The sequence below is a fragment of the Strongylocentrotus purpuratus genome, unplaced genomic scaffold (genome assembly GCF_000002235.5).
Source record: "Strongylocentrotus purpuratus isolate Spur 01 unplaced genomic scaffold, Spur_5.0 spur5_scaffold_7, whole genome shotgun sequence".
NCBI lineage: Eukaryota > Metazoa > Echinodermata > Echinoidea > Camarodonta > Strongylocentrotidae > Strongylocentrotus > Strongylocentrotus purpuratus.
The window spans coordinates 17,285,389-17,308,973 of NW_022145613.1; the positions used below are offsets into that span (position 1 = coordinate 17,285,389).

General features: G+C 36.9%; 1 protein-coding gene across 2 annotated transcripts in view; it reads right to left on the reverse strand.

The window, feature by feature from the left end:
- Nucleotides 1-21,620, reverse strand: part of LOC580912 (sodium bicarbonate cotransporter 3) — a 57,774-nt gene extending 36,154 nt beyond the window's left edge. The window contains exons 1-2 of one of the 2 annotated variants that reach the window (XM_003728845.3): nt 21,337-21,620; nt 19,979-20,047 (exon numbers count right to left, since the gene is read on the reverse strand). In XM_003728845.3, coding sequence (XP_003728893.2) covers nt 19,979-20,020 — 42 coding nt within the window. In that variant the 5' untranslated portion in view covers nt 20,021-20,047; nt 21,337-21,620. Of the gene's footprint in view, nt 1-8,162; nt 8,550-19,978; nt 20,048-21,336 lie in introns of those variants that run through there. The other variant, XM_780940.5, reaches the window with a different exon arrangement.
- Between the last annotated feature and the right edge of the window lie 1,965 nt (nt 21,621-23,585).

Here is a 23,585-nt window from a genome sequence, read left to right on the forward strand (position 1 = left end):
CAGTCGAAGTTTATAGAATGGTGTTAGAAGAGTACTGATAATGCAACCTAATGTAACTATGACTAACTTATAATGTTCTTTTAATTCTGTTTACTGCCCATACTTCTGCGAATCACATTATGCAACGACTCTGTTTATCAAAACAAAATTGCTGAAGTTGCGGAAAAATCAAATGAATCTTTCTACTTAAAAATAAAATTACAGAACTACGGTATTATTGAATAGGCTTACATAATAAATATATGATTTTAGAACTTTCTGTCAATATTTCACGGAATTACATGGTAACACACGATCTCAAATTCTAGTTCAATCGAAAACGCCCCTGACCTTAAGTATTAGTGAGATAAGAAGGGATTATTTCACGTTCACGACCTTACGTATCTGACATTGCGGTTTAGTTTTGGTCTCCTTGCACGGCTTTAGAACATGTCTGTCTTTATCTTATTTCAAATTTGTTAATTCGTTGTTGCATGTATGTTTACTATTAAACCACATTAGACAAATATTATTAAAACATTAAAAATGGAAATCGGTTATCGACCTTTATAGATATATAACAAACGAACTAACAAAAAGTAACAGGATATGAAGTTATAGAGAAATGTGTAATTGGGACCATTGGTAATAGCACTGATCATTGAAAAAAGGTACTTCACCTGTTTGATTGAGTGAAGGTATCGCTAGGTTATATTTAAAAAAAAATCATTTAAATTCCAGGTTTTTTCAAAACTATAAACAAAAGTACTAAAAACCATCATGCTCTTACCTTTTTGAATTGTAACGATCTTGCTCGTCGCCACATCGTTGACAATGTATACCTCTTAAAATTGATATCACAAATAATTTCCTTTATCCATATGATAAATTAAGACAGAAAAAGCAATCTCCTTGAACCCACGTTTTCCTGAAAAGAATCCCTGAATTTTGTCTCCCTGAGCAGAACCTTTCCCGACCTTGATGTTCCCCTTTTCCTCTCTATTCTGATATAGCTCCAGTCAGCGAGAGCAGCTTTCTCCCTTTCGAGAGAGAAAAACTATTTCAGATTAGGCTTAACGCCGTCTCTGGCTCAGCGATGGCAGCTATTTATCCATTTCTTCTTCTGAAACGGATGTCACCAAACGTCCCTAAACCCTTGTACACAACCGTACCCATTTCCACGACATACATTTTTTAAATTCTTCATCATAGTTCCCTTAAATCCTTGACTTCATCATACGTTTGCTTGCCTTGCCTGGTTTCTTACTCATCCACGCCAAATGAAAGTTCTAATTTTAGTTTCTCGACATAATCAGGATGTGATGATCGCTTGCACGCACAGATTATATTTATTCATACCATTTTGACTTATTAATGTCTTTGGGAATGGAAAGTAAGATTGTGCTCGTCATTTAACAGTTACGCCCGGAAAGCGTGCATCGAGTAGATGATGAGAGAAATGAGTCTACTCTGAATCTTTAAAAATAAGAAAAAGCGAAAATGTGATGCCCAATATATGATATGGGATATCATTCATCTTTTTTTTCAAAATAGACTCGAAAGCGACTTTTAGATCTTTAGATTCGAAAAACAGATAATATGATAATAATGATAATAATGATAATAATAATGATAATAACATTGATAACAGATGGATTTATTTAGTACAACACAGATTAGGCGCATAAAATCTAAGGAATTTCTTCCTACCAATTACATCACTTGGATGGAGAATAACAAATGTAGGAAAACTTCTCGCAAAAGTGTTAAGAATTGTGTTTTAATGAAATTTGCCTAATATTACCTTAAAACGCCAAGAGATATAGTGGGGAAACTCATTTTAGTATGATTTCAAAAACAATCAAGGCCTACTCAGCGAGACATTTTAAAATGTGAAAATCGTTTAAATAAAACAATCATCCTAAGACTATTTAAACTATTTTATTCAATAATGTATGGCAGCAATGTGGGTTTTGCTTTCCACAAGGGCCCTGTATACAAGAAAACCCCAGAAAATTAATTATTTTATACACATTTCTATACTTAAATATATTCTAGTTGAGTGACATTATCATTATTATTCATAAAACGGTGTCTAACGTGATAATCTAAGTATTTCAATCCCGCATTAATCTACATTTGATCAGAACCTATGGGGAACAGATATCTTGCCACACTGAGTGGTCCCAAATGTGCGGACAAAATTAGAAGAAAAAAATGGCGCAGATTACAGCAAAGACTGCTTAAGTTTAACCATACGGCTCCTTTTTCTCCACCTGATTTTTCCCCTGGTAATTTGACAAAAATTGGTGATTTAACAAAAATTAGTAAAAAAAGATAGACGAGGCAGACAAGCCTGCCCCAGAGACAACATGGCTTAGTTTCACTCAAGTCTCAGTCAGTAGAGAAAAAGAGAGCGCGCGAGGTTATACAAGCTGTTCATTTCAGCGCGCTCGTGAGTCACGCCGCCATTTTTAGACCTGGTTGCCGCAAATTTGTCCTAAGCTCGGAAATGGGCACAAGTTGGGTGTCAGGGCTCCCGCTGGCACCCGTTCAAGATGGGGGATAGATTTAGAGTCGGTTAGGAAGATGGGAGAAGAGAGTTAGCCAAATTGTGATTGTTTTTGACAAGTCACAAGCCTGCAAACGTGCTGCTTAACACAAGGGAATCAATCAGACCTCGATACTATGAAACGCCCGGTAAAATGGCGGTTTGGGTAAAAGTAACAGGGGTCAGCAGAGATTTGGTTGGCTTTTCTAGACTTAAAAGAGTAGAATAACCCCATGAATTCCCCTTCTAACTTCTACAAATTTGCAAAATCCACTCTTTTCTCAGGCTTAGAAACCGATCAGTTTTCCCGTCAAACTATACGGTTACAGTTTAAATCTTAATTTGTATTGGGCAATAAACTTTGATTTTTAAGATTCTTTCTGTGGCGTAATGTTTCTTTCATCGCAATACCCTCGACATAAACAAAAATGTTTCGAATTTAGACTCTTTATTTATACTAATGTTGTACTACAAACTTTTGGAGAGGGTTGTTCAAAAACAATTACTTAATTACTTGAATGACAATGATGTATTAGTGAAGGAGCAATCGGGCTTTAGATCGAAACATTCCATAACTACTGCACTTATTAAAGTAACTGATGAATGGCTTGAAGCAATTGATCAAGGGAAATATACTGGGTGTGTCTTTGTCGATTTACATAAGGCATTTGATACTGTCAATCACCAAATTCTAATTAAAAAACTTTATGATATTGGAGTACAAGGTACCTCATTAAGATGGTTTCAGGATTATCTAATGAAAAGACGTATTAGAACTTCCATAGGACAAACATTGTCAGAGGAATTATCCCTTGATTACGGCGTACCTCAGGGTTCAATACTGGGGCCACTGCTATTTTTAATTTGTATAAACGATCTGCCTAGGTCTTTCACGAAATGCAATTTGCACTTTTATGCCGACGACACGGTTATGTATTATTCCCACAAAGATGTAGATGTGATTCAATCAGTTTTAAACGAAGAGCTAGGACATCTACAATCTTGTGAACTCCAGTAAAACAGTATGCATGCTTTTAGGGACAAAGTTTATGCTTTCTAAGCATGATATTCTCAATTTAGAGATAAATGCCACTAAGCTAATTCAAGTAAAATGTTTCAAATATCTTGGAGTAAATGTAGATTGTGAACTTAAGTGGAATATTCATATAGAGCAATTGAACAAAAAAATTGGGAAAATGATTGGTTTCTTGAGGAGATTGAGGTATTTTATTAATGAGTCAAATCTGAAACTAATTTATACATCTGTAATTATGCCTCACTTTGACTATGCAGATACTGTTTGGCAAACTGCAAATAATAATCATTTTGATCAACTTCAGAAACTTCAGAATCGAGCAGGAAGAATTATTCTTCAGGTTAAACCTGGTGAACATATATCTATTCAGCAGATTCACGATACCTTGGATTGGGAAACCCTAAAATCTCGACGTCGGAGACATATGTGTTCGTTACTGTTTAAAACATTTCATGAGCTAGCACCTAAATATATGACTGATACATTTGTATTTAACGAAAAGTGTTACGGGCTAAGATATAATGACAATTTAATGCTTCCGAAACCAAGAACCAATCAGTGTAAACGTACATTCTTATATCGGGGATCCGTGTTATACAATGAACTACCTATTAAGCTCCGTCAGTTAGGCACACTAAATTTGTTTAATAAACATGTTCAAAAATACTTCAATTATTTTGATATTTAAATTTCGCAATCCCATTGGCTTTTGCCATAAACATAACCAATTTAATAACAGACTAAATTAGATAATGTGTAGAATATTTTAAAACTAATCAAGTTAATTGTTAGCAGGGTGGGTGATAAGGGTGGGGTCGTATTTTGTTAAATTAGGGATGGTAGGGGATATTTGAATAGATTTTAATGCTTTTTGTTAGTGTTTTTTGTTTAATTAAATTTAATTTGATTTAGTTAAGTTAAGTACGAGTACAATGTTGTTGTTTTTTTAAAAATATTTTTAATTACGACTTACTATTTTGTTATATCATTGCTTATTATAGTATCATTATATATATATTGGACTCCATGGAAGAACAGAGCCATTAGGTTAATGGCTCTGAAATGGACTATCCAACCGTTTTATCATTCTATCATTGTTATATAAGTCTTTGATTTTGTTATATTGTGTTATTGTTTTTTATGATGATTTTCGGAAATAAAACAAACAATACAGGATCTATTTTTACTGGGTCTATTTACAGAGGATGAGGTTATTTTATGGCTATATATAGGGAGACTTTGTGACCACATTTTGGAGAAATCGATTTTTGATGTATTCCTGTCGGTCCTAGATAGTACAAATATACCAATAAAGTCATATTTGTGGCAATATCGTTTATTGTCGACACTAAATGATATTGTAAGATCAAAATCGTTTACCACATTCACGTGAATGGAAAGTGTGTTTGTGTTCTTTCACCAATATCATGTAAATCTCTATTCAAGTTTGGAGTAAAGCAGACCGTATAAAACATATTCCCATTTAATAATTTAAACATTTATCATAATTTGTTCTTGGGATGTGGTTTGTTAATGAAAAATGTTTGGAGTATCCAGTGAATCATTAAACTGAACTTGAATCCTGGCCAGAAGACGAATGATCTCACCGTCTATTCTCATATATTTATACGGCAATTTGATATAGCCTACGTAACAACTTGCATTGCATACTGTTAGTCGTTAACCCCTTTCTAATTCCATTCTACTCTCATTCTCAAGTCCTAAATTAAACGCTAATCAGGTGTCAACAATTCAACTTCCTTAGATTGGCAACCGCCGACGCATGTTTGGCGTCTTACTTCAGTCGATGTTTTTTCCGTCTGGTAATTAACGTCACGTTACAGTATAGCGGTAAATCTTGTTCAACCTAGCAGCTGATTATAAAAGTAGTTCAAATGCAAGTTTGTATAAGCTTAACAAGGGATGCCAACGTTTCAAAGCCATCAGGACAATAAAAGTCCCCTTATATCACGGATTTAATTTGCATATCATTACTTCACTTTTATTTCTTCCTCTTAACTCCACCTGAATACCCCCAATCCATTGATCTGAATGAGATGATCAACAGCTAAAAAAAATCCACTAGAATAATCAATAATTTGATCAAAGGTTGAAGTCGACGATTTCTTCGCATCGTTGAACATGTAAGAGAAAGGATACACTTTTAAGAAAAAAGATAGTGGTCAACAGCTAAAGTCTTTTCTTGCCAACCCTTCGAATTAAGATATAAACAAGTTATGTATTCGAAGAAGACATAAGAAGCTTCGCTTAAAAATGACAGGATTTTCAATCGGACGTACTGAAATTTGATTTCAAAACCAACGAAAATCTTGTTGCTGTCGTCCTTTCCTTCATATTTCAGATATGCCACGGCACTTGAAGAACAGCTATTTCTTCTTGTCATCTTCTTCCACATGATTTACAAACAATGAGAAAACTCGTAGATTATTTTCCCATCTTCAGCAGAACTCAACTTTCTCTTTCAGTCAGAGCGTCAATTAGCCTGATCCTTGCTCAGACAACAATCTGTAAAATTGGATTTGGCAATCAACAGCAAGAAGCGTCTATTTGGCACTCCACGTAATCTCGCGCATTAAATAGATCAATTTTCGTCTCGAAACTACGGTAGGATATAAACTTTGCCGACCCATTAATCATAATGTTTCAATATACATCAATTAGATTATCACCAGAAATTGAATATCTACTATCTTGGCAAAGGCATTGTCTTAATTTTTCTTCAAAAGTAACTCATGAGGTTGTATCCTATATCAAATATTTAGTTATCAAGTGACTTCCCTCGGAATCGAGCATGATGATTCCTTCTTATATACAACTTTAGAGTTCAAATGACAACCACACAGCACTGATAATTTCTTCTCACCGATGATCATATTAAACATCTACTGAACAGTATATAAATACAAGAGAGCCATACTTTGTCGTATTTCCTAAGATAGTAAGACCAACACAAACAGTACGATACTGAAGATAAATGACAAGTCCTAAAGTGGTATAACAATAGCACTGAAGTTTAAATTTGCATACTTCATCAATATCAGTTATAATAAACACGATTAACGGCGATTTGACGACCTTTCTCAAATACGTTGTCTTACGCAAACAAACGAAAACACTCCAAAACAAATTGTTGAAGATAATTTATTATCTATCATAGATTAAAGAATATGTAATGTCCTTGAAACTCACTTGACCAACTTGGTTTGAATTATCACGTTAGTATCCGGGCTATCATGACATAACGATTACAATTATATTATGAAACAAATTGATGTTTCCCCTGGAGATTTGATATGAATAACGTTTTTGAGAAATAATAGGATGTTATAATTAGCTAGTCAGCTGAACATCATCAACGTTTCCTACACTCTCAATTAGGATTGTTAGCATTTACATGTATAGACATATTAATGTGACAATTATTGTGGTTTAGATTTTTACATTTAGACCCCCAAAAGAGGAAATTGTCAAATTGCAAGAAAGATTTTGTATCTGACATGGATTAAGTACACATTAACCCGTGGTGCCCGACGGAATAAAAATGGTATTTACACAATGCCACAGACATGCTCATCAAGCAAAGTTCAAAACAGATTCTATTATGAAAACTCAGAACTATTGTTCCTGTAATGGGCAATTACATTTTTCTTTGGTTACTTAGTTGAATAATAAGGTTCATCATCTGTCCACATATCTTTCTTAAACAATTCAGAATATTGATTTTCAGAATGTAATGAGCTGAAAAGTGGTTGCACACTCTCTGAAACAGCAACTTATATTAAGACATTGAAAGAATAATGTAGAATTGTATTACATCGATCGTACACACAGCTTTTAAGATTTTGAAATACACGTTCTAAAATTAGTCCTGGAAGAAAAATGTCTGGGTTTTCAGACGAAAGTCCTCACAAGTCATTTCTGACGCATACACTATACTTAGACAAGATATCTTTGCCAAGTTATAACAAATGAAATCTCGAAGAGGTGACGTTTACTGTCACAATCAGCTGTAAGCATGACGAGAAGTTAACATAGGAAACCAATTTTGTTTCCTTTACAAGTTGAAGGCGACAATAGTCAAATTTGACAATTTGATAAACTGTAGTGAAATACTTTCGATTTTTGGCAAACGAATACGCAAACTCTTTCAGCGACGTCTGTCGATACGCATGCGCTTGAACACGCGTGTTTCATGAAAAGCATTACATAATATCTTGTAAGTTCTTCGTCCAATGGCAGTTTGCATATCAAAATATTGAACTAATGATGACATAATGCATCTCTTAATATAAATGTGTAGGACTGAAATCAAACAATTTCGATACGATTTCGGGAATAGATTTTTTCAGAAGTAGCAATCAAACCGCGAAGTGTTCAATATCTTCCCCAATTACAAGGCATCTCGAAAGAAAGTGAAAACAGATTTGGGTCTAGATTTTTCTGATTGCTCACTTCCCCCCAGAAGACAAGTAGCAGACTATGATGTTGTGCATGCCATGATGCCTACATGGTACTTAACTCATTAAACAGTCATACATGTTCGAACCTATGTCGTAATGATCTTAAGAAGCTTACCTGTGACAATAGGGAAGGGTGACAACCGTAAGAATCCTGTGAGATGGTTGTGAGCAGAGGCACTGAAGATATTCACCGAGTGCAAAAAGGCAGGAATAAGACTTCGACAATTCAGCCAGTGGATCTACCAACCAACTCCGTCAGTGTCTACCTCTATCTTTCTTTCTCTCAGACTCAGAGAAGCAAAGGGGGAAATGGGGAAGAGTGATGAGGAGTAGGAGGCTTCCCACTGGGTGTTAATCGTCCACTGCTTGGCTTTCGAAGTGGGCTCTCCGCTAACTACACCTCGGTTTTGAATCTTTTCACAAATGACAAGAGGCCCCCGTTTTCTGGTATAGCTAGCCGAGCCTGCTCGCCTACTACAAAAGGCTATGACTGAAACGGGTACAGCATGGGGCCGCGGATTCACGAGACCCTATAGGGGGAGGGGATGGGTGCTAGCAGACGATATATAGTAGTCACTGGCGAAAGATGCGCGCGCCGCCTCCACTTTCTGCCGTGACTTGTTCGCGTTGCCGATTTAATGACGAAATCACTACACCAATAGTAGCCTTAGTTGTTTGGTCACGTCTAGTGTGTCACGAGTCATCGACATGTCAGTAAGAAGTTGCCTCTAATTCAATTAGCGGGGGAGCGGTAACTACAGGTTACCAAACTTCCTATTTGAATCAGGGTTTAAGTCATTGGCTACCGTACAAGTAGGTCGTTTTTAAAACACTACATTTCTATAGTCTGACAGTCTGCAGTGGGTCTCCATATCAGTACACCTTTTCGTCTATATCATCCAACGGTGCTAAATTCATTCATCTCTTCTCATTGAAAGTGTTCCAAATCTTTGAAGCTTTTTCTTTCATGCGATATGTTTTCGTATCGTCTTCTGTGCAGGTCTAAAGTCACGAGATTTTGTTTATCTGTTTTAGAACATCCAATTCCATCAGCGTGATTTTTCGTCGCTGTATTTTTTTATATTTTGTTTTGGGCTCCACTAGGAAGCTCATTTTTAATTCTATTATGATCATATACTATGATACAAACGATTTGGGGTCACCAACAAGCAACCTCAAGAAATTTAAATAAATCGGACACTTCTATTCCAAAACGAATTATCTTTGTCACATTATACCGTTTTTTGTTTTGTTTTTGTTTTGTATTTGTTGTTGTTGTTGAAACAAATAAAAAGTTAAACATCAATTTGTATATAGTATTCAAACAAAATAACATGCGCAGCGTTTGCAATGAGCACAGATCCGGGGCGTGCTGAATGAAAAGCAACACGTTTCTCTTTGTTCATTTTCTATGGGTTACCCATTTATCACTTCTATGCAATCGTCATGAAAATTAAGTTCGCCCTTTTACCTTTTGAATCTCTTTATCTCACAAATTCATTCCCTTTGCTTACTGAACCCTACAGAACTTTAACTCGACGTATTCTGTGACTATTGTCACAGATGTTGCGTCCATACCAGGTTTTATTTGCCCTGCTTCGATCAGTACTAGCCTTACTTGGTCAAGTCTAGTACTTCATAGTGAGTGTGATTTCATGCAAATTGAGATGACCTTTAGCTGTACACGGGGTGAGGGATCTCAAATGCCATTTGGACAGGATATTGTCATTTTTTAATGATATCCACGATAAGATTTTGCTGTCCATACCGATCGGGATAGCTCAGCGTGGTAAGAATTTGGTGGTGAAGTCTTAGACTTAGACCGTATATAGCAGGGCCCCGTCTTACAAAGACTTACGATTGATCCAAATCAATCGCAAGTCCTCCAATCAATCGCAAGTTTGCAGTCTCTTATCTCTTATGTACATAGTTGCGATTGATATTAATCAGAAATAAGTTGCGATTGATATCAACTCTTTGTAAGACGGGGCCCGGAGGAACTGATTACTAAAACTTCAACCCTTCGCTTTTTTTTCAAGCTCGGTCTAAAGTAGATTTTTAACGTAAAAAGAGCTCTATCTTTCTGTTGTTGAATACGACTTAATAGACCCATCGTATAGCAGAATACATGGAACATAATTCTGGTTCGAATCAGGGGATGGTTTTGAAGAGGTCTTGGTAGTGGTAGTAGCAAGCTTTGTATCTGTCTTGGCGACCTGCCATTTTATTCTTCTCAGCACACTTTAGAATGTGATAAGAGTGTGATAACACTGTTTAATTATATAATTATAAACGACTCAAATTCCCCATAATACAAGACCTAGATCGAAGTTCAATAGTTCATCTCATCTTATATATGACATTCGATTTCTTGAGAGAGAGAGAGATCAAGAGAGATACAAACCTAGACAGGAAAACAGAGAGATGGAAGAAAAAAGAGGAAAAGAAAGAAACAGAGAAATAGCAAGAAAGATATGGGAAGAAAAATTGAAACAAAGAGGAAGAGAGAGGGAAGATAATACAGAGAAAGGGAAAGAGGGAGGGAGGAAAAAACGCAAGCACTTTCAAACACTAAATTTGTTAGAGTAAATATTTCAATCCTTGGAATGATAACAATATGTTTTCATCGAGATCATGATTTGATTATAGTCTCTGACGTAAATAGGGAAGGTGATTTTGTGGTGTTTTTGTAAACGAAACGAATGAGATCTACTGTGGGTATAAAAAAGTACACCCTTTGAAAGTATCCTCTGTCATCTTATTCGCGATATTTTTCTAATGAAATTACGGGTGATGGTCTATATTCAATCGTATGGCACTAAATATAACGACAATCCTTTACGCTCAAGTGAGCACTTGCTAATTTCGAAAAACTCACGAAAAATGGTTGGCAAAAAAAACACGCATACACATACACACACACACGCACGTAACATTGCAGTCTATTGTCCTTTCTGAACCGAATTTCTTTTTGTGTCTTTAGCATTTTGGCAAAATGTAAGGCAATACAAAAGATGTACACGATGCGTTCAGTTTTTATAAAATAGCAATACAAACTAACTTTTATTCAAGTAATTTTTTTCCTTCATTTGTCACATCTCATGTTCACACTGTGTTGCTGTCTGGGGCATGTGGCAAACACGCATTGTAAAATGCATCTCAATAACTTTCGCATCCATGTTGAATTGAAGAAAACAAAGTATTAACCTTTGTCAATAATAAGTAGGTTTCTTTTCCCAATTTATAATTCACCATAGAATACATTTGTCTTGGTTCTTGTGAGTGAATCTTAAAGTGAATTGCGAACATGAAGATTAAGAAAACATGCCCCATGCATACAAAAATGGGTACTGATGTAGATGATCTGCAATTATTGAGTTGGTGTTGGTGGTGGTGGAGGAGGTGGTGGTGGTGGAGGTGGTGGTGGTGGTGGTGGTGGAGGTGATGGTGGTGGTGGTGTTGATGGTGGTGGTGGTGGTGGTGGTGGTGGTGGTGGTGGTGGTGGTGGAGGTGTTGATGGTGGTGGTGGTGGTGGTGATGGTGGTGTTGATGGTGGTGGTGGTGGTGGTGGTGGTGTTGGTGGTGGTGGTGGTGGTGGGGTGATGGAGCAGTGGCGTATCCACCATGTTCAAATCAACTCTTTATGGTAAACAAAACACGTGCAATAACTACCTGGTCTGCACTTTGATCCAATCCAAGGCTTAAACATTTTCAAGATTTCACGATTGCATGTGTGTGATTAATTTTCTTCAGGCTTTGTTAGACTATATCAACTCTCTTTTTCCTTCTACATTTCTTCTTTTTTCAATGAATAAACCTTTTCAATTCAATTAAAGTTTATCATACAATTCCACCGAATCACTTCTCTGCCAGTTGATACCATTCGTGCAAATTATGTAACAAGCTTGTTTACCACTTATCGGTTGATTATATCATGGCGAGGTTGCTCAAGCCTTAACGAAAGGGGAAGGGATTTTTTGAGGGGCAGCGAATGTTTAAATAATGTCAGAACATACAGCTGCAGACACGGGAAGTATAAGGGAAATGATGGGAGGGGGCAGGGGAGAGGAGAAGTGGAACCAGAGAAAGGATATTTATAGAAGAGACAAGAATTATCCTAGACATAATTATCGTTGTTCCTGTTTCCACTCTACTTACTTTATCCATTATTTCCTGCCCATCCAGTTATTACCATTCGCAACCATTTTTTTCTTCACACTTTCTAGGGGATAATAAATGAAAATCTCTCTTTTGGCAGATATTCTATGTTAGCCTCTTAATCGAGGTTAAAACGTTAACGGCTTCCTACTCTCATGTAATATTGGCTATAGGCGAACCTGTGGTACTACAATTATTCTGCTCAATCTAAAATTTTAAAAAAGGAACAAAAATAAAAGCGAAATGAATCCATGATTTCCAAACTTAATTTCGAGCTGAAAAGACAGCAGAACATTGAAAGATCAAATTTGTAGTTGTACAAGAAACAGACAAACGGTAAGAAATTCGTTACTGTTTGAAAGCTGAAATCCCTGGATATGGGCATCTTTATTTTGTTAGCACATGAAAATCAAAAACAAATTATCAAAGGAATGTCGGCAATAAAATTCCTTAAGAAAATTTATCAATTACGTTGTTCATATCGTTTGTCTGTTTCTATTTCAACTACATATGCCTAAAAATACAACAAAACATCGAAATCCAAATAGAACATGAAATAATATACTGGAAACTGCGTAATTGCCAACCGACCACAAAATAATGAGTAACCTACGTATTCGCCTAGTCAAAAATAGGAAACATGAAACAATCAACAATAGCAAGAACAGTCATTGCTCTGTCTTATAGACAGTGACGCTGTGGAGGAAAACATGGGGTGTGCCCCCCCCCCCCTCCCATTGAATTTTATCGAGCCTTGGTGAGATAAATTGCAAAAAATTGAATTATATTTTGTTCGTTCTTTATCCTCTTTTGGGGTTTTGGGGGATTTTCCTTTTTAATTCTGTAAAAAATGTGAAAATCTGATTTGTTGTTTGTTTGTTGTTGTTGTTACTTGTTGACTACTTCGGCTAACGAAATAGATTGGACCGACGTCCGCCCCAACCCCCGATTCAAAATGCCCTACCGACGCCCCTGGTTTATACATAGCGACACACCTATGTCTAAATAGATCTGAACACCACATTATCACGTGTTTCCTGCATTTTTGCAGCTGCGTGTTTCACTGTTCAAGAAAAGGACGAAACAGTTCAGGAAAAGTTCACCTAAGACTGCATGTCAAATACATCAGATCAATATTGATAATCATAACTTAAAATTATCGCACCCTAGATGCGGCATCCCTATAAGTTATTGATCTTACTGGCATTTATCAGGTTGTAAAACTATTTGATTCGGTGAAGAAGTGATAAGAAAATTCCAGCCCACATAAATGGACAAATGGACTTATGGCACTAAAATTATATTTATGTCGAAGTTCGTCGATTTAAGAAGTTTTATACCATGATACTTCCTTGGACGATCAGCCCCGCCATGGGTACTACAATCTGCCCTTTGATGTTTCTTTTTCGATAACTAGATTTCTTTTTCGTATCTACAAGTTATATTAATTTTTCACTTTTCTTGTTGCGACGAGGCGAAGACGTTGTGTTTTTGCCCTTAAATGCCAGAAAGAGTATACTGTGAACATTCTTTGTCTCCAAAATGTATTAAAAGTTTGATAAAATCGTCTCTCTCCCTCCCTCTCCATCTCTCTAATAAGTTTGAAGCGTACAGACAGTGGTCGATGAAGTGTTACTTGACACGCCTATAGCTAATCTATATAATCTTCTAGATTAGCAATGAAACGCTAGCCTTATTCAGCTACCGACTGTTGCTTATTACGATTCACAGCAACCCCTTCGAAACAAGCTGCTCCAATCGACTATAATTTATAGAAAATAAAAAATCAGCCATTTTAAAAATGGCTGATTTTTTATTCATTTTTAATAGGGATCATAGATCGATTAATATCATTCTTCCATTGGGCTCGCATATCTATTCATATTTCTTATCTCTGAATTCATCCGCTGACCGTAAAGGTCAAAGGTTAGAAAAAAATGAATGAAATTCCTATCACATCACTCATGTGGAGAATTTACACCGTAAACGGCATTACGATAGAAAGTTGAAAGTTAGGTGTTGGGGTACATTTCTCATTTAGACCCCCCCCCCCCCCCCCATACCCAAACTTATGACATTTACAAAGTGAGTTGTTCCACGACATGCCCCATGCCATTTCTAGATTAAAGAGTTGTAGTATTTCACTCACAAAATGGTAAGATTCTATATAAATATTTTGTGAAAGTTGACTAGTGCTTACATTGCCTTTAAAGCATTAACGTCTATTTACGTTTTGCAAATTTACAAATTGATAGATAAAAAGATAGTACCAATAACATAAGCTGCAATTCTCCTCTTTAGATTTAAATATGAACAAAACTGCCAATCCTTCCCCCTTATAGACATCACAGGTTTGTCTTTCTTCAGAAGTGACGTTCAAGTCTATGAATAGTAAAAGAATGAAATAAACAAAAACAAAAACAACACTAGGCTGAAGAAAACAAAACAAGCCATTGACGTAGTTTTCTTGTTTGATATTAATGAATCACGAGGTTGTTGATTCCCTGCAAGAATACACAAACAAAAAATACAAGATGATGATGCTGCTGACGTGGATAATCCATATTGTTTTTACGTTTGCGTTATCGTTCCCATGACAACTATTGTTTATCAAAATGACGTTGGATTTATTTTATAACCTCAAGCGGATGTATTGTTTTAATTCAATTATACTAAACAAGAACTGTGGCGTAAAGTATGAGCCTTCCAATTCATTGGGAGTTTGAAAAAAATGTTTGTAAGGTTGCAATCGATAATCAACATCATATTTGATTTGCTTTGTAAAGAGAAAACGAATAGATTTGTTTACTACATTGTTATATCAGTAAAATATTCTCCCATGTCTCCAAAGTATGTCTCCCACTTTATTGTTTGGACTACCTTTTCTATTTCTCTCTCAACCTGATCAATTAGTTTCTCGTATTGGTGATCTAGTTGATTACCCCCAATACTTGAGAGAACTTTGAAGACCCTCCCCCCCCCCCCACAAAAACATATAAACAAAGAAACATAAATCTGATAATTTATAAGTCTACAAGTTCAGGAATGGGTGTAGAAAACATAATGGAGTCAAGGGATATATTTTATGGAAATATAGCATGAGACTAACGAGCTATTTTCAGCTTCATTACGTCCTTGCATTTGTGAATTCTTCATAGAAAAACTCGCCTCGTCATTCTGGAGATAAGAGAAGAGTCTTTCAGTCTTTAATCAAAAGTATTCGTGACGAAACAAAAATGTTTGCCTTTCGTCTGGAAAAACAGGTTGCCTATCTTAACTTACAGCTTTTACCCTCAGAAAGAGGGGAAGAAAACATGTGAGAGCGAGGGGAAAAGTTCGGGAGGGACGGGTGCGGTATGGCATAAATTTCTTCATTCTAATGTTTAATTTTTGTTCTGTTTTTTGTTAACGATAAGCTTTAAATGTATATGCAAATCTCTTCTTTGTTCTAACATTCAATTTTTTTATAAATCATTCGAGTATACTCATAATATTTTAGTTTTAAGAACTACTTTATATGTTTCCTAATTATTGATTGTTTTGATTACTTCTACAGACTAATACAAACAATTAATGTTCAAATTTGCATTCTTGATGGAACAAAAGTGAAACCTAAAAAGGATGCAAATTTGAGTATTCAATACTCTTTGTTTTTCAGACTATATCAAAATATGAATATAAAACATGGAAATACTCTCTAGAAAATAATATTTCATGTTTCATGTCACACACCGTTTATCAAATATTGATATTAATGTTGCTATAATATATTCCCTGTCTTATCAAGCAGCTACGTATAAACAGACATAATTAGCAGCAATCAATTGATTAAACAGTTACGTATAAGAGTTCTTAATTTGATGACTCGAACGTTATACGATAATAGATAAAAGCCGATAGTCTATCGCGATATTTCACGCTGCATGTCACACGTTGTTTACCTAATTTTGGTAATTGATGTTGATATAATATATTCCCTGTCTTATCAAGCAGCTACGTGAACAATCGTAATTAGCAGCAATTAATTAATCAAACAAATATAATTGTATAAGACTTCTCAGCTCAAAGACTAGGACTTGACGTTATATGATGACAGATAAATCCCCATAAGTCTGTCACGCCATATTCGTCTTGTTTTGGATAACTTGCGTAACTTCTTCTACTTATATTACAACTACTACAACAACTACTACTACTCATTCAACTACTGCTACTACTACCTAGCCCCGTTCCATATTCCCGGTCCTTTCACTCATCTATTTGAATGATCATAATTGACAGCAATTAATCAATTAAACAGTTACATCTCTTAAGACTTAATGCGATTCGAAGTCAAGTGGTGAGGGCGGAGCCCCCCGGAAACTCAGGGGTTTTAGGCATTTAATTACGTTCAGATGAGCATATTTTTGACACCTTATTAGTGAATCGGGCAGGTCATTAATTGTGGGGTTCAGGGGGCTGAACCTCGTGAAGCTCAGGGGCTTTAGGCATTACATTACGGTCAGATGAGCATCCAGGGGCCCACCCTGTGGCCCTTGGTGGGGTCCAGAGCCACCGGAAGCTGGGGGTTTGGGGCAGTTAATTACAGTAAGCTGAACATATTTTGATACCTTATTTGTAACACTGGAAGGACAACCATTGGCGTGGGATCCAGGGGGCGAACATTTCAAGGGTTTAGGCATTAAATTACGGTCAGATGGGCATCCAGGGGCCCGTCATATGGCCCCTTGAGGGGTCCAGGGGACAAAGCCTCTGCAAGCTCAGATGTTTTAGGCCTTTAATTAAGGTCGGATGAGCATATTTTGAAACCTTATCTGGACACTTGCAGGCCAATATTCTTTCTTTCTTTCTTTCTATTTATCTTTGACATACTTTTAAAAAAAAGTGGGGGAGGGGGGCTCGAGCCCCCTAACCTTCCGTTCCGTGCGCCCTGACATGTAGGCTTTTTAATAAGCATATGTTTTGCTTGACTGTAAATTTGGGAATGTTTCATTGTCCAACAAACGCAAAAAAACGTATAATTTAGACAAAAGTGAGGAAACGTCAAGAAAAAAAAAACGTCGAGCCACTCATCCTCTCCAAGCGCTATAGTTCTCCTGAGAACTATATGCTAAGAAAGATAACAAACAGTCCTTTTCAGGACTACACTCCTCTAAGAAAGATTACCGAGTCAGAGTCCTTTTCAGGACTCCTCAAACCTCTCTCTCTCTCTCTCTCTCTCACATGGTGCAACCGCAAACCTACTGTATATCTACATCACCATGCAAGCCGACACTTACAAGCAGCATCTAAGAAAAATCATGTCATTTCAGCAACATTTGCAAATCACGGGTATCGAATTAGAAATAAAACAAGTTTGAGTTTTATTTGGGGGAGGCAAATCCTCCCCCCCCCCCCATCAGTACGCTAGTGGGTATCACGGTGATACCAACGGAATACAGATTTTCTACAATATTTACTTGTAGATTCTAAAGGATATTATGCGAGATCGCGAAGCGACCGAGCTAGAAGATTTTTGCATTTTTAGGTCTAAACGCAGCACTCTTGGGCCCTCCAGAGCCTTAAAGTATGTTGCAGTCTTTAATTAGTATTCGCTATACATTTTCTTTATGCACTTTTTCAAATTTCAGGGGGGACGACCCCCCCCCCCCTAAAAAAATTGAGGGGGGTACGTGCCCCCCCCCGTCCCCCCGGGATCGCCGCCCCTGACCGGGGGGGGGGGTTCTCTTTTTTATTCTGTATTTCCCCCTATATCGAGCGCAACACACACACATATTCACGTGAATTGTAGAACGTTTACTATGAAGCATTGGAAGGGTGTGTTTTAGAAGCTACATCCGAATTCGCCCTAGTAGTCTATCAATCATAAAAAACTTTTTTTTAATGGATTCTCTCGGATCACGTGACATGCGACCCCACATTAATTAATGTCCGGTCGGTCGGAAAGGCAGAAGCCGTGACGTCACGAATCTTTCTGACGTTACAGGGTCAATCCGTGTTATTTCCGTTTACTGCCCTTGCTCTCTATGCAGAAGACTGTGTACTACTACTAGTCATGTAGTTTTAATTGAGCGAGAGAGAGAGAGAGAGAGAGAGAGAGAGAGAGAGAGAGAGAGAGAGAGAGAGGGGGGATAGAGAGATAGACAGCTGTCTAGAACAAAGCAAATCACTAATTAAGTAAATATGAATAACGTTGGGTTGTGAGATTTTTTGTAGTCACTAAAGGTACACCCAAATTTGCTACTATGAATATGCTGAAAAATTACAATGAAGGAAGTACTGGACATCATTGACACACGAGACTCCACGAAGATGGCATGTGTAATCGGAATTTGGTCCAAAGTTGGACACTATTTAAAACATCACAACACTTCAGGTAACTATTGAGTATGTCATTAGATTTTGTAATCATCAAAATTGCCACAAAAGACCTAAATCCGATGAAATTTCACAAACAAATAGGTACTTACTGGCCACACGGTATTACTCAAACATGACGTGCCATGAGAATAGGTCTAAAGCAGGGCTTTAATATGTTCTAGTCATAATAGAACTTCAAGCGCAATCCATTTATTTAGGAGAATACTTTTATATTATTCTTTAATAGAGGTCTCGTGGTGAGTGGATGCGTCACCGGACTGTCGATCACAAGGTTCGCGGTTCTATTCCCGACGCAGCACTAATGTCCTTTGGCAAGACATTGATCTACATTTGCCACATTCAACCCAGGTGATGTAATTAGGTACCTGGCAGGAAATAAATGCCTTGAAATGCTAGAGCGCCGTAATGACCGCCTTGCTAAAGCCAGAGTAATAAACTGGCAGCGCCAGGAGCGTCATGACATGGCGGACATGTTCGCTATATTAGAAGCCATTATTATTATTACTATTATTAACATGGGAACATAAATAATGAGAAAACTTAGTTTTAGACCATCTCATGTGACGACGCGTACATTTGCTTTTGGTCCGCCTCTTGTATCTCTATCTCTGTCTCTCACGCTCTCTTTCCCTCTATGTCTGTCTCTCTCCCCGTGTCTCTGGCTGTCTCTCACTCTTTCTCCTCTCTCTCTCTCTCTCTACCTCTTTTTTCAATTTAAAAAAAATGTCTGCCTGTCTGTCTCTCCCCTCTCTGTCTGTATGTCTCTCGCTCTCCCTATTTCGCTCATGTTTAGATAGTTTAGATAGTGTTCACCATGCCAATTGTGCAATCCTAATGTCAGGTTTTTTTTTCTTCAACATAATATTATACACGTAAAAGTAGATTGTATTTTGAAACGAAACCGGTGACCTTTACCGTTTAGAATGTTACTGTTAGACTATTACTGACCACACCCTTTTATTTTCCGTTTTCATGTAGTACTTCAGTAAAAATAAAATGTTTAGCGGTCAATTTCGAACACTAATCAAATGTTTAACTCACGCCCTAGACCCGTCGCTTTGACCTTTGTAACCCTTATCGCAATCCGAAATACTTTTCACGACATACTTGCTATACTCAAAGCATCAACAAAAAAGTTATTCGTTCGATCAGACACATATACAACATATATAAGCTTTTTCTCCTTCTTTTTCACTGAGTAATGTAATTTGTACATAAATTAAAGTCAAGTATACATGTATAGCTAGTCTTTAAGAGTAGATATCAAAGTTCTAATAAACTTGATGAATGTTATGCCGATGTGGAGAGATGTTAGTTCAGAAACACATTGACGAAACATGAGTGAGTGTAAGAAAATCTCCATCACGATTATGTGATATTTTTAAATCTTACCTTGTCTTGAGAATTTTCCGATCTCTTTTCGAAAATTGGCATTTATAATGTTCAAGTTGTTTCTCAGTTCTGTAGAGAAAACAAACATAAGTATGAATTTAGTAAGATTCATCTTTTCTAAATTTAAAAAAGGAAGAGGAAAAGATAAGAATCTGAAAGCGTTCGCGATATGTTGTATATCTATGAAATTTATTTAGATTTTTGAATAACAAAATACCGGTATGAGATGTATGCCACACATAGGAGCATCACTATCCTGGCTGTGTAGTAAAAGCTGTGCTTTGTATGCAGCCCTGCACATCAACAGGAATCAACTTATATTTGGACGTCACCCTATACCTTTTTCTTGCTTCATTGTGAGTTTTATTATTGTTCTTACCTTCCCAAAGTCTCTTAAAGGCAAAAAGCTCTTACAAGACCGGAACAATACGAACACCTGACTGGAATTACGGATTAACATCGGGTCCAGAATCAATAAAGGGATTAATGAAGGGATTAGTAAAGGGACTTGGGATCCTGGTATTTGGATGGGATTGGAAAGAATAGATGATTAACGGTTGGAACCAAACTGCGTCAGAGCTTCCAAACCTTCTTCTCATCGAAGGCGTTCTGAACGATCAAAGTTTTAATTTCTTTTCTTACTGGCTCATGAAAGGGAAAGTTGACCAGAGGAGTTATGGCTCTATCGGGGTGAACAAACTTTCCGAGTACCCATACCCACAAATATTTGTAATGAGTTCTGTATGTTATGAATATTGCTCATTCAGGGTTGTGATGCAACAGATTGTGAGGTGACCGATCGCCTGAATATGAAATGTTTTAAATGAGGGGACTAATTTGGTTTTCTCTTCATTTTGCCCCCGAAATTTGAAAATTGACCCAACCGATATTTCGCTCAGTGGGGAGGGAGGGGGGGGGGCAGTAAACACTCACAAAACAAAAACAATTATTTTTGCCCCCGACATTTGCAGAAAAAGAAATTTGTTTTACTTTTTGTTGTTGTTGTTGCCAGGGGCCATTTACATTTGTTTTGTTTTAAAAAGGTAAAATTTACGTTTTTGTACGTGTTTTGGAGCCGTTGGGCCCGTCGCGCACCCCCTACCCCCACCCTTTTTTTGTGGCGAAGTATTCTAAAGTTGCTTCGAAAACTATTATTTAAAGATACCTATAAGTTTGTAGAATAAGAGAAAAATCAAGAAATTGTCCACGTTGATATGCAAACATGTATTAGTCATACAGCCTTCTAATTTCGTGTTAGTTCTTAGATACGATGTAATACAAAAATACCACTCCTGGTTTTGACGCTAAAAAGTCATCAATACGTGCAAAGTGTGGAGAAAAAAAAACACTTTTCCTACCTCGTTCATCCAATGATTTTCTAGCTGTACTGTTGGGCGTGATGGTCGTAAATTAGTCCATGAACTTGGCCGCGCACGTAAAATAGTTTGATAGTAAAATTGTTGATTTTATCCTTTCTCTCCTTCTGACCAGTTGGTGCTGAAGATCCTAAGCAAAATTCACTAATTATGTTACGAGAGTTCCTAATGAGAACCTATCCCCAGTGGTTAGAAAGCTTGGTCCCGATTTAGTCGGGACTAATGCACAAAGTGAAACCGAACCTGGTCCTAAACTTACACTTGAACGAGTAACGAATTTTCTTTGCTTGGCTTTATCTCAAAGTGTACATTCATGATATCCCCCCCCCCCCATTATCTTTCTAATTGCCAGCATATTATCTCATGAATGACACTACCTGTGTTCGAATCCTCTCATCCAGGAAACTGTTCTTGTCGAAGTTCTTAGACCTGGTCATTTTCTAAAGACCGTTCTGAAGAAAAGAACCCTTTCGCCCAATACATAGAGAGAAACAATTAACAGCATCATCGCATGTGCAAAGAAACTTGACCGTCATGCATGGCAGGCTATTTTGTGTTTTTCCCCACTAAGTAGCTTATTGTATGTATCAAGGGCGTTGTCCTGTATCAATGCCCATTCTTTTTGTATAAACTTTCATGTATGTTGTGGGGAGGGGGAAAGGTGTTTTTCTGGCCATTGTCATAGTGTTGCTATAAACTGTTAGTTTTTAAGATACCACTTTCATATCCCCTTTGCAGTGTTGTATATACCTTGAGTATTTTTTTTATACGGATGATTTCTTTTCAATCGACATCCTCGCGAAGAATTGTGTATCGAAAACTTTTTTCCCTTCAAATATGTTTTTTCCTGCTTCCAATATACTGACGGTCTTTTAACAAATCTGATTGATGAGAAAATATGTGTGTGCTTGAAGGAAGCGACCAGGGGACCGACGGTTTTAAGTCCTATCCGAGGTTAATGATGCTTAATGTAGCCTATTATATACCAAAGAGCACTAGCGATTCGACTTGCATTCGGACCCGGGACCTCCCGCTTACGAGACCACTGCTCTACCACTAGGCCATCTCGCTCTATATCTCTATATACATCGTCTTTCTTTGAATTAGCTACGAATGCTTCAAAAAATTTCCATTTTGCCCATGTTTTACTTCGTTTCCCATCTTTTAGATCTTTAAGTTTCCCAATTATTCATAAATTCTTCTGCAAAATGAATTATAAATCTTCCTATAAATGTATATGACTTACTGACAAGTAATAGATAATCATTTTTGCCTCAAAGAAACATATGATACATAATACCATGCACATAACGACTGTTGCTATGGTCTGTATGTATATGTTTGTATGAGTCCTTGTTTTTTCTTCTATTTATTCACATGTCCTACTTTTGCTCCATATTCTCCTTTCTGTATCTGTCTATTTTTAAACCTAAGGTGATTCCGTGAAAGAAAGAAAGGCTATTATGACAACTCGTTTGCATAACTTTGATAAACAAATAACATACCATAATATCGGCTGACTTTTCGTTTTCGAATGAATGGGGATACGTCGGGACATGTGCCCACTTTCATTTACATCACCCAAAAAGATGAATCACTTGAAATGAGTACCCTTAAATAAATCTTCATATGAAATTCATTTATTGTCAAAATCTATTCTTTTGTTGTAATACGGAACTACCCAAAAGTGCCCTTCACTGTACATTCTATTAATATCATTACTTTGATATACTTTGTACAAACCTATCGAAACCAGTTTGAAGCGAACCGTTGAAATTTAGATTTAGAGTCAGAAAATGACAGAACTTTATTTGGATGGGAATTAGTCGCATTACGGATATCTTTTCAAAAGGCGCTGCCATAATAGACAGAAAATGTGCTTGCTCAGCATATCATACTCAATCAATCATGTATCAAATATCTTTTTCTTTTCAGGGCAGCACGATTATAATAGCCATAATTAGCCTAGCTTCGAGTCTTCCGATGTGAACTTTACTCTAAAAAAAAGAGGACATTCAATTGTGAGCTACTTACTAAACCTCGCTCTCTTTGTGCAAGCTGCGATGTTTAGCGTGCACATGCTTTGTATGCAAAATGACGAATCAAAAAAAAAATTGCTTGCACAGCAACTTGTGTCTTTTTTCAAATCTTTTCATAGACGGATATCAAACCAAAAGGCAGATCACGACGTGTATTTTTTTCTTCAAGGGTTGTGTTGGAACGACATATTT